Genomic DNA, 11,309 nt, shown 5'->3' with positions numbered 1-11,309 from the left:
ATAGATATTTCCCACAATGCCACAGCAAGCTAAAATGTTACAAAGTAGTAGATTGAATAAGAAAAAAAAACACAACTTGATTATTATTCCTTGACAGAATAACTTCCCATTAGCAGCACATGGGAATACATAGGAGACTGTAGCTGTTGTACAACTGACAGTTCTGGGATGAAGTAGATTATTCAGGGCAAAACTTCACATAAAGCATTTTGCTCACTACAGTTGCATGCAGAAAAGTAGAAACAAACAAAAATTGTTTTCTAATTTTCTGTGTAACTCCTGGTGTTTTTGATTCTATCGAAGTTCACTATTCAGAACATAAGCGTGTGTGTGTATATAAATATTAATCTCATTTAGCAGAGCCAGACAACAGGAAAAGGTAGATACGCTATTCTTAAAAAAAAAAAAGAGAGATTAACTGGAGCACTTGTTTTCTAAATAAGGATCTCTAAGTCCAGAGCCTAAACATCGTTGAGATTAAAAAAATGATAGCTTCAAATATACTTTATTATATAGTTTTGTATATTGTTATCACAAAATTGTCTGAAAATATATAGTCCATTTGTTGAAAAGGGATTACATCTACATTACATTTTATTTACATAATAAAGTGTTTGTGCTTTTTTTGAAAAAAAAAATCCCATTGTACATGTGAAAGGCTGGAGCTAATGAGTGAAGTGTCAATGGCAGCCTGAGGAAAAATTATCTGAGCAAGTGAGGGAATGTTCATTTATACTGAAGCAGTCAAATTTGCTCTACATGAATCTCGTAGTTTGTTTATTGTAGCCATTCGCAGACTTCCAGGTTCCGTAAATATTTTCTAGGATTAAAAATTAAAGTATTAGCATATACTACAATGCAAAGAAATATCTAAAAGTGTGCTTCGTGGTACAAAGCAAGCAGAATCACACTGATCAGAAAATACAATGAGTCAAATCCCTCTTTCTAGAATGGGATGCATCAATTATTAAATAATTATAAATTATTAAACTTATAAGGTTCCATCCAGATTGTTACACATGAGCATTAAGAAATATTGAATATTCGTTTGCAGTATATTAGAACATGAAAATTAATGGATCAAATCAATTTGGTCAGATAGATATAGGGCTAATTTTTCTCCATAGCTAAGTTTCCATGTTTAGACGCAGTCTACTTCTAAATGCCAGTTAAATTTATGCTGTAGTTGTAACTTTCTCAAGGTAATCAGGCTGGCCAAAAATTAGATGGGCCTTAGAACCGACACCATCAAAAGTTTAGAGAATTTATATTTGACCCTAGATATTTTTAGTTAATTCAGAATAAGGAATTGTGCTTGGGAATAATTGGAATACTGTCTTACATTTTAAAATATTGAGTCGTGTCCCATCCCGTCCCCCCAAAAAAAACCACTCTATAAAGCAGGGGTGTCAAACTCACAGCCCACAGGCCGGCTGTGTCACATACTGGCTCCGCTCCCGCCTGGGGAAGGTTTAGCAAGGTGAGGAAAGTCCCGATACGTCATATGACACACCGTGACGACACAAGTTTGACACCCCTGCTATAAAGGAAACAAAGCAGCAATCTTATGCATGAAAACTCCTAGCTTTCAGAATGAAAATGAAGACATTGTCAATATCCATAAAATCATATATGGTTAATATGGCATGTAGGAATTTTTTTTTCTTCAGAATGAATAATTGGGGATTATCCACTAAAACTAAATAAAGGGAGATTCAAGATTTAAAGATCATTTAAACCAGGGGTCCCCAACCACCAGTCCGTGGACCGGTACCGGTCCGTGGAACAAGTCCTACCGGGCCACTGGCTTGCTGGGCGCCGCCATCTTGTTTTGATGAAAAAGTGCTTCCGGTGAGCTTTTCCGGGTAGAAAGCTCACCGGAAGCACTTTTTCATCAAAACAAGATGGCGGCGCACAGCTGATGTAGGTACCGGGCCGCGCCATAAAAAAGGTTGGGGATTACTGATTTAAACAGCATATTGTTCAATTGTTGAGTTTGCTCACATCAATTGCAGTGGCCACCAGAAAACATCGTAGGAGGGAAATTAGACAAATTTATACAAATCAGTCTATTGGTAATTACTAAACTGGATGGTTGTATCTTGACTCAAAAGGCAGCATATTTTAAATATCAGCTGCTGGACAATAAGACTGTTCCTCACTTGTCCTTGTCTGGAGATTTAATTTGCCAGTGAGATAGGATGGGGGACTGAAGGGATCTTTGGTATACTCTAAGGCTCAAAAGCTTATAGAAAAGGAGAATGTCTCAGCTTTCCAGAGATTTAGTATTATTCAATATTTATGAAACATGGGGCTGCCCCTCATCTGTTACACAATTTATATGGCTGTTCACATTATGTGAAACTAATTGAAACTAAGATGACACTTAACATTCCTGGAGAAAATCATGAATATAGATGAATGATGGGCTTTACTGACACAAAGTGACTTTTCAAAAGTAAGGGCTCTTGTAGGGTTAAACATAGTTCCAGAAGTTCCATAGAAAGAATACCAATAAATGTAAAATGGGATCTACATTTCCATTATCTATTTTCTGTATAGCCTTACCTGTTTTGGTTATGCAGAGGTGAAAGGAACTGGATGACTACAATGCAATGGATCATTTCCAACATGATCTGTGTCCACTGCCAAGAGTTTGATTTTGATCTGCTCAAGGTTGACTCACCTTCCATCCTTCTGAAGTCAATAAAATTAGGATCCCAGATTGTTGGAAGCAATATGCTGACTAAACTGCTTAGAGAGTGCTGTAAAGCACTCTGGACTGGTATACAAGTGCTATTGCTAATATTTTGGGGCAGGATGATAGTTGAGCCTGTTGGATGGAGCTGTTTTGTTTTACATATTTGTCTTGAAATAAATTCATGATCTCTGTTTTTTGGTATTTTGTTTTTAACTGTGAGCCCCCCAGAGTTGTTGAGCATTGTGCAACCTACACATTGTATAACTAAATACAACATATTTTTAAAATGTTGAAACATATTTAATAAAGCCTACTTAAACAATCTTATGAACAACACTATCAATACACAATTTTTATAGCAGATTTATAGTTTTCTAGAATGACACCCACCTGCATAAATATATGACATTCTGTTACAAATGCTCCTGTAGTAATCTGCTTAAATTTTTCACAGATTTCAGGAAAATTTGTAGCTTCCAAAATGAAATCTTGATGTTGCTTAATTAATGTTAAGGCCACGCGAAATATTATTTTTGATCCTTCATAAAACAAACAGTCCCAAATTCGGAGCACAGTCTGTAGAAGAATGAAATTAGTTACTGAGTGTATGAAACAAATGCACTAGAATTTGGATAATTATGTAAAAGGCAATTCAAGTTAGTGTCAGTTCTCACTTGCCTCTACTGGAAGAATGTCAATGAACAAGCATATAAACCAACGGGATGCCACCAAAGTCCACAAGTTGCCATGTTTTTCCATTAATTCTGCCACAGCTGGAATCTTCATTTTCACAAGGAATCCAAGAACATCTTGATCTGTTTTCAGACCCATCATTTCGGGACTATAGTAATCTTCAGAAAGATGAAATGAAAACTTATGTCATCACAATGCGATATATATATATTGCGGGTATTTGTATGTGGATCTTTGGTTATTCGGGTTTTCTCCCATGTAAAATTGGAAGTATCTAGGCGACGTTTCGATGAAGTCTCATTCATCATCTTCAGGCTTGTGTCTTTGGCTCTGTGCCGAAGTAATGTGAGCTTGCAGCTGCTTCTTCCTTTTAACTGCTAGTGGGGGTGTGACTTGATTGGGTGGGGGCTTGGCTGTGTTCTGATTGGGTGGGGGTGTGTTCTCATTGGTTGGGGGTGTGTTCTCATTGGTTGGGGGTTTGGCTGTGTTCTGATTAGACTAACCTGAGCACAACCAAGCCCCCACCTGAAAAAAAACTCCCCCAGCCAATCAGAACACAGCCAAACCCCCGCCCAATCAAGTCACACCCCCACTAGCAGTTAAAAGGAAGAAGCAGCTGCAAGCTCACATTACTCTGAGAAGCACAAAGACGAAGACACAAGCCTGAAGATGATGAATGAGACTTCATCGAAACGTTGCCTAGATACTTCCAATTATATATATATATAATCTGTAAGAGATATCTAGCAGTAAGAAGGGTATCCCCCAAAGCTAATTTGCATCTTGTCTAGTCCATGGGTCCTTTGTGAAATTATGAAATGAGAAATAGTATTACAAATTTTGACTGAGGAAAATTAGAAAGAAAAATACACTCGTTTCCTCTCTTCATGGACATGGACAGAGAAGAAGGGCTAGCAAGAATGGATGATGCTGGAAATATTTATTTTTTATTACCACTAGCTGGATCTCAACCAGCATGAAATGAATTTCCAGTCCTACAAATTTTGAAAAGTTATAGATGTTAAGTTTTCATAAAATGACAATTTTATATCTTAAGAAAGGTATGTTCTATATTGAACAATACACTAGCATGGCATGTCTCGCTTCAAGGAGCACACAAAAAATTATTCCATTGTAAGTCATTTTTCTCCCTACTGTATGAGAAAGTAAAATGGTCACGCCAATTCCTAATAAAGACACCAGATGGCACTACATAACTTGGCATACTTTGCCATACAGTAATCTTTCCAGGATCTGTTGAAAAAGAACAGCAGTTGCTGCTTTCAGTCTCCAAAATCAGAGCAAAAACCACAGACCAAAGCTCTTTACACGATGAGGCATTATTCCAAACCACTAGAAATGCTACAAGATAGACATGCCACTTCTTTGCTTCCTTGATTGTATAATAAGCCAACTCCAGAGAAGATTTTTTTTTCCTTTATAACATTTATATAGCTGTCCATCATCTAAATCAGGGGTCCTCAACCACCGGGCCGCGGACCGGTACCGGTCCGTGGAGCACTCTGTACCGGGCCGCAAAGAAAAAAAAATTAAAAAAAATGGCGGCTTTCTTCGCCTTCGGTGAATGCTGCTGGGATCGGGGATCAAGGACACAAATGAGAGAAGGGGAGGGAGGAAGCAACCAAAGCCTGTCCTGCTCTCTGGCTCAGCGGCTTCGGTTTCCTCCCGCCTCGTTCCTCTCTCAGTCACTCTCTTGCTGCTCCACCAGCCCATGAAGAAACTGCTTCAAAGAAGCCGGGGGTGGGTGGCTTTTCCTGTCGCCGAAGCACCTCCGAAGCGCCCGTTCACCCCCACCCCACCCGCCCGCGCGCGGTTCAATCCACAGTGCTCCGTTCTGCCTGCCTGCCTGCCTTCTTCGTTTCTGGTGAGAATAATAACTGTTCGCCTCTTTTTATCAGCCGAAGCTGCTCCGAAACGAAGAAGGCAGGCAGGCAGGCAGGCAGAACGAGCACTGTGGATTGAACTGCGCGCGGGCGGGTGGGGTGGGGGTAAACGGGCGCTCGGAGGTGCTGCGGCGACAGGAAAAGCCACCACCCCGACTTCTTTGAAGCAGTTTCTTCCTGGGCTGGTGGAGCAACGAGAGAGCGACTGAGAGAGGAACGAGGCAGACACCTGAGGGAGGGAGGGAGACACCTGAGGGATGGGGCTGAGGGAGGCAGGGCCGAGGCGCTCCCTGAACTTGGTGGTTTGCTGGCAGACGTTTTATTACCCGACCAGGTAACAACATCAAATGTTACCTAGTCAGGTAATGAAACGTCTGCAAGCAAACCACCAAACTCGGATTCTTCTCCCCCCACCCTCCTTGAAAAAGTGTTTGTGCTTGAAACTGGTCCCTGGTACAAAAAAGGTTGGGGACCACTGATCTAAATGATGCTGGATGGTTTCCAATCAAAAGTTAAAATAACATATAAAATCATGTTAAAACTAAACACATTAAAAGCAACAAAAACAAAAAAGGCACACTTCCTAGTTCCCATCAGATAACAATATTCAGGGAAGGGACTAGGACTTGATCTGGTAGGATGGGTAACTGTCCTTCAGTCCCGCAGATTGTGTGGCTCTGTGCCATATGGTGTATGCCAAATGATATGCCATATGAAATAAAGGTGATGACCAGCACTTCAAATTGCGCCCAGAAAGAAACTGGAAGTCAGTGCAGCTTATACAACAAGAGGTGAGCAAACCTAGGGGCCTCTATCACTCTGTGCAGTGCTGCAGTCTGGGTGGTCCTCAAAATTGAAAATTATAAAAAGAAAACATTACAAGATTTCATTCTACAATAATGCATGTCATCCCACTACATCACATACCTTATTACACATGGAACATTGCCTGTGGGGAATATAAAAATCTAGCGGAATACAGTGATAAAGCACTTCTGGATTCTTTAGTAACAAAACTTACAAATACATAATTCTGGGTTGCAATTTGTTTGCCATTTTCAAGTAATCTGTTGCAATAAAAATTCCATTTCAATATTTTACTCTAATCGCAGATTAGTATAAATAGCACAGAAGGACTGAGAATTATAACTAATAAAAGACCACCATCACAAGCCATAGACTATAAACTACATAAAGCCTTCTATCATTTATTAGGCTTATACTCCACCTTTTGTTCAGGAGCTCAAGAAGCCTACACAGTACACCATCTTCCTACTTATCCCCATGAGGTCAGTTAGATTAACAGAGAAAAATTGTTCCATGTTGCTTTCATGGCAGAAGGAAGACTCCTAGAGCCACGGTTTGCTAATCCAGCACCAGGACCACTATATGACACCAGCTCTCAATGTTTTCTGTTTCTTTTGAACAGGATACAGGAAGTGATAGCATCCATATATGTTGCTGGCTGTTATCTTTCACCCAGGTACTACTACAATTGCAATGTATAACATACATAAAAAATCAACGAGCTAAAATAATGTATTCTAATGGTAACAGAAGCCTCATGAAGCATTAAATCACTAAACCATTGAAAGCTCATTTAAACACATATTCACAATGTGAGAAAGAAAAGGGGCTTTATTCTGATACTGAAAAATCAACATGGGTGACAGGGAAAAAAAGTTCCAGAGCTGAGGAACTCCCCAACTTCTTAACATTCTCCTTATATCCAAGTATCCACACTAATGGATCAACGCAATATGAATGTGTAGAGTAGACTGTCTTAAAATGGCATATGAAGCACTATTTTTCCTGCAGTTCTACATAACCATGGAAAAATATTAGTACAAATGAAGCACAAACCAGAACTTAATTACATCATCATAATGCTGTATGAAATTCAGGTTTTTACTTGCAATAATAAAATAGGTAAAGATAGATAATGAAAACTAGGTAAGTTTTTGCAACTAGTAAGGCTTTTATAATCTCCTGAAGCAGCCTGTATTTTCAATTTCTTTTTGTTAACATTATTGCTTATTATTGATCAAAGCCTAAAGCGCCCACACTAGCTTATTATTTTCTGTCTCTTTTGCATGAATAAACTCAAATCTTAAGACAGCTGAAAATTCTGACATGCAGGAAGGCCTTGGATCATCTTAGCTGAATAACCTGGAAAGTTTATTTACATGCAAAACACTCATATATTTAAAACACTAAGGATCGTCCTGTCCTTGTATTTATACAAATAAATCCTATAGCATTTCACAATCTGAGGAACTGTGGAAGGACCCACATTTTGAAAGATGGATCTTAAATTGCTACATATGGTTCATCCACAAATAAAGAATTCAGTCTATATGAAAAGTCAATGAACTGCAGCCTTCCTCTATTTTTGACCATTTTATCAATCTATCCATGGTACAAAACAAGATTACATAGGATGTATTCTCTTTGTTCTTTGTTTCCAAATCTCCAGTCCTTCATTTCCTTATTTCCCCCCGCCCTCCCCAAAATCAGGATTTTTTAACAAACCAAAATAACCCACTGCTTTGTTTCAATCTGGTAAATGGAAGAATTGTCTCAAGCAACTGTGTTGAACTACAATTTTAAATCCAATTCTGGAGTCACGGGGGGAGGGGAAGGGAGTTGTATGTACACATTTTTACATATTGCATTCAACAATGGAAATATATATGCCGAGTCTACAGTCTAACAGAATTACAATACATCTCCTTTGGACATCTACTCTACAGAAACAGAAGTGCATGCAGAGTTTTAAACATTCTAAAATAGAGGTATAAAAACCGAAGAAAAGAAAGCAGAAATAATACTTTTCAACTTCAGTACAAAGAGAAGACTGAGGTTATAAAAAGATATGGAATAATCTGAGATATTTAACTGAGACACAAAGCAACAGTTGGATAAATTACATGCCACTTTGAAGACTAATACTATTCCTTTGATGTTAAGACAATAGAGTAGAGGTTCCCAAATGTTTTCACTTCAGTGTCCTTAGTGTATTAGTATTTTTATAGCATCCCTAACTTCTAGTTACCCAAGGTCCTATAAGGCAGTGGTCCCCAACCGGTCACGGCCGGTCCTGGAACAAGTCCTCAGCTGGCGCCGCTCCATCTCGGTGAGCTTTTTGAGCTCACGGAAGCCCATCAAAATGCTTCCGTGAGCTTTCTACCCGGAAAAGCTCACCGAAAGCACTTTTTCATCAAAAAGATGAGGCGAGCACTTTTTCATCAAGCCAGCGCCCGGTAGCGACATAAAAAGGTTCTTCCGCGGACCGTAAGGTTGGGGATCACTGCTATAAGGTATCAAGTATCACTGCGTTATTTCAGAACACCTCTTAAGTGTTGGCTGTGTAGCCCTACAGTATTCAACACAACCAGCCGTAGTAGTCTTTCCTTCTACTTATGGGAAGGATTTTTCAGATCTCCAATAATTTTTGTTTACTTTTGTCCCAATGTTTTCCAGCTCTGCCAAATTGTATTCTTCTTCTGATGCAATGACCAGAACTATGCACAATATTCTAAGTATGATCTCACCATAATTTTCAAATCTACTACCTATTTAGGATAATGTTAATGATAGTAACAACGCTTGAACATCATAGGGATTGACAAAATTATCATCAGCAAAAGCAATTGAACAGTTTACATCCTGCAACAATTCCTTTAAGACCATCAAACAACATCTGCCTATCCCATAACTACAGTTATTTTTATCAGACAGTCAACTGTGATTCCCAGACCCTTTCATTAGCATTTATTACCAGTTTATACACCATCAATGTATTAAAAAGGGATTCTTTGGGTGTGTATTGCTTTATTTATACTGACTGCATTTGCCATTTAGAAGACCATTTAAGTTTGGAGAGATCTTTTTAGAGATTGCTTTTTTATTTTACCTTGAATAGTTTGGTCTTATTAGCAAACATGGACACCTCACAGTCCAACATGATCTCCAGATCACCACTTTCTCTACTATGCGCTTTCCCCCAGTATGAGAACCGACCTTTTAATCTAACCATTTCCCATTTTTAACAGATGCCAATCTGGATAAGTACTTATTCTATGGCAGCTCAGTTTGGTTAGAAGTCTTTGAAGAATTTTGATAATGGCTTTTTTAAACCCACGTGAACAATATTAATGGGACAATCTTTGTCTAACTGAATTTTTATACCCTTCTAAACGTTTGAAAATTTGGTGAAACAAGACTCCTTGCAGAAGCCATGCTTTTTAGCAAATCTCATTCCTCTGCATATTCGCTTGCTTCCTCTTTAATATTCCTTTCAGTTATTTTCTTTGAAACAGATGTTAAGCTAATGGGATTATTTCCTTTACTGATCCTCAAAGACATAGGAATTGGGTCACAACGGCTATGTATAAGCCCTGAGAACAGAGGTTAATGTTAAATATTTAATTTTTTTTAAAGAACAGCAATTTCATAATTAGGCTTTTGAAGAATTTCTGATTGGATATTATCTGGACTGGCATACTTTATCATTGTTTTCATTTGTCTCAATTCATCTGACATACAGATGAAAGTCAGCTTTGGCTTAGAAAACTGTTTTAAGCAGTAAAGATAAAGGAAATAATGGATTCAATTTCTATTTTCCTATCCTCCTTTAATATCTCCTGTTGTCAATTTTCTATTTTGAATATAGTTGAGGGCTTTTTTTTTTTTTTTTAAAGAAAGTGCTTTGCAAATTAATACTGTCTACATAGGTTCAGACTTTTTCAACATATAGAATCCCCACCCAACACCTACTGTGCTGTCCTCATGGGTTGGTGGGAATATTCCTGGGACAGTTGAGTGAAGAACCCTAGGATATTTTCAGAAGTATATAATCCCAGCAGAGTCCCCCAAGGTCCAGCTCAAGCAATCAGGTACCTGCACTGGTCCGCAGCAAAATAGGGAGATGCTGGGACAGGAGATCACTTCAGTGACAATGGCAACGGCATCATTTCATGCTACATGGGAAAAGGAAATGCATTTCACCAGGAAAATCATACGAATTGACCATATAGTGCCAGATGAAAGCAGTCAGGTGGCACTCAACACACAGCTGAAAAAAACTCTTTCAGAATATGAATTTTTATGACATGATTAAGTTAAAGCCCTTGGGTTTCTACTTGTGGATGCTGCCATCAGAAAAACAAAAACCCAAACTGCGAAGACAAAATTACAGTACAGGTAAGCCTCAATTTAGGATCATTCATTTAGAGACCGTTCAAAGTTATGGCAAGGCTGAAAAAAGTGAATTACAACTGGGTTCTCATACTTATGATCAGGGTCCCCAAACTTGGCAACTTTAAGACTCGTGGACTTCAACTCCCAGAATAGCTGGCTGAGAAATTCTGGGAGTTGATGTTCACAAGTCTTAAAGTTGCCAAGTTTGAAGACCTCTGCTTATGATCATCACAAGATTGCAATTTAGGTGCCTGGCAACCAGCATGTATTTTACAGGGCTTGCAACTTCTCGGAGTCACATGACTTTCATTTATGACCTTCCCAGGAAGTTCTGACAAGCAAAGTCAATGGGAGAAGCCATATTCACTTAATGACTGCATTGATTTGCTTAATGACCCCAGGAAAAAAGGTTGTAAAAAAATTGTTTAGTGAACAACCACATTGCTTAGTAAGCTTAGGAAGTTCTGCTCCCAATAGTGGTCATAAATCAAGGATTACCTGTAGAAACATGAAACGTAAGACGCATGAACACAGCAAAACGCAACCCAGCAAAAAATGAAATGAATCAACTACAGGTTGACACATCATAGACATCAGTGAATTGAAATGGACTGGCATCGGGCACTTCTAGTCAGAAAAATCATACTGTTACTCAGGATATGAAGAACAAAGAAAGAACAGGTGCCTTTTCATAAACAGGGTGCTTATGGCAAGAACAGATTTCGGCTACAGCACAATCAATGATCAAATAATATTAATTAGACTTTCCAGACAATTCTTTAATTTGATATTCATCCAGGTTTGTACTT

The 11,309-nt window shown here is 38.6% G+C and overlaps 1 protein-coding gene across 1 annotated transcript in view; it reads right to left on the bottom strand.

The window, feature by feature from the left end:
- Window positions 1–489: 489 nt before the first annotated feature.
- Window positions 490–11,309, bottom strand: part of GRTP1 (growth hormone regulated TBC protein 1) — a 31,595-nt gene continuing 20,775 nt past the window's right edge. The window contains exons 6-8 of the mRNA XM_026666732.2: window positions 3,380–3,552; window positions 3,092–3,277; window positions 490–820 (exon numbers count right to left, since the gene is read on the bottom strand). Coding sequence (XP_026522517.1) covers window positions 731–820; window positions 3,092–3,277; window positions 3,380–3,552 — 449 coding nt within the window. The 3' untranslated portion in view covers window positions 490–730. The remainder of the gene's footprint in view (window positions 821–3,091; window positions 3,278–3,379; window positions 3,553–11,309) is intronic.

The sequence above is a fragment of the Notechis scutatus genome, chromosome 5 (assembly GCF_049901735.1).
Source record: "Notechis scutatus isolate UNSWTSFEM ecotype Mainland chromosome 5, rNotScu1.2, whole genome shotgun sequence".
NCBI lineage: Eukaryota > Metazoa > Chordata > Lepidosauria > Squamata > Elapidae > Notechis > Notechis scutatus.
The sequence above is the reverse complement of the archived record's forward strand: the minus strand, read 5'-3'. Positions and strand labels throughout refer to the sequence as shown.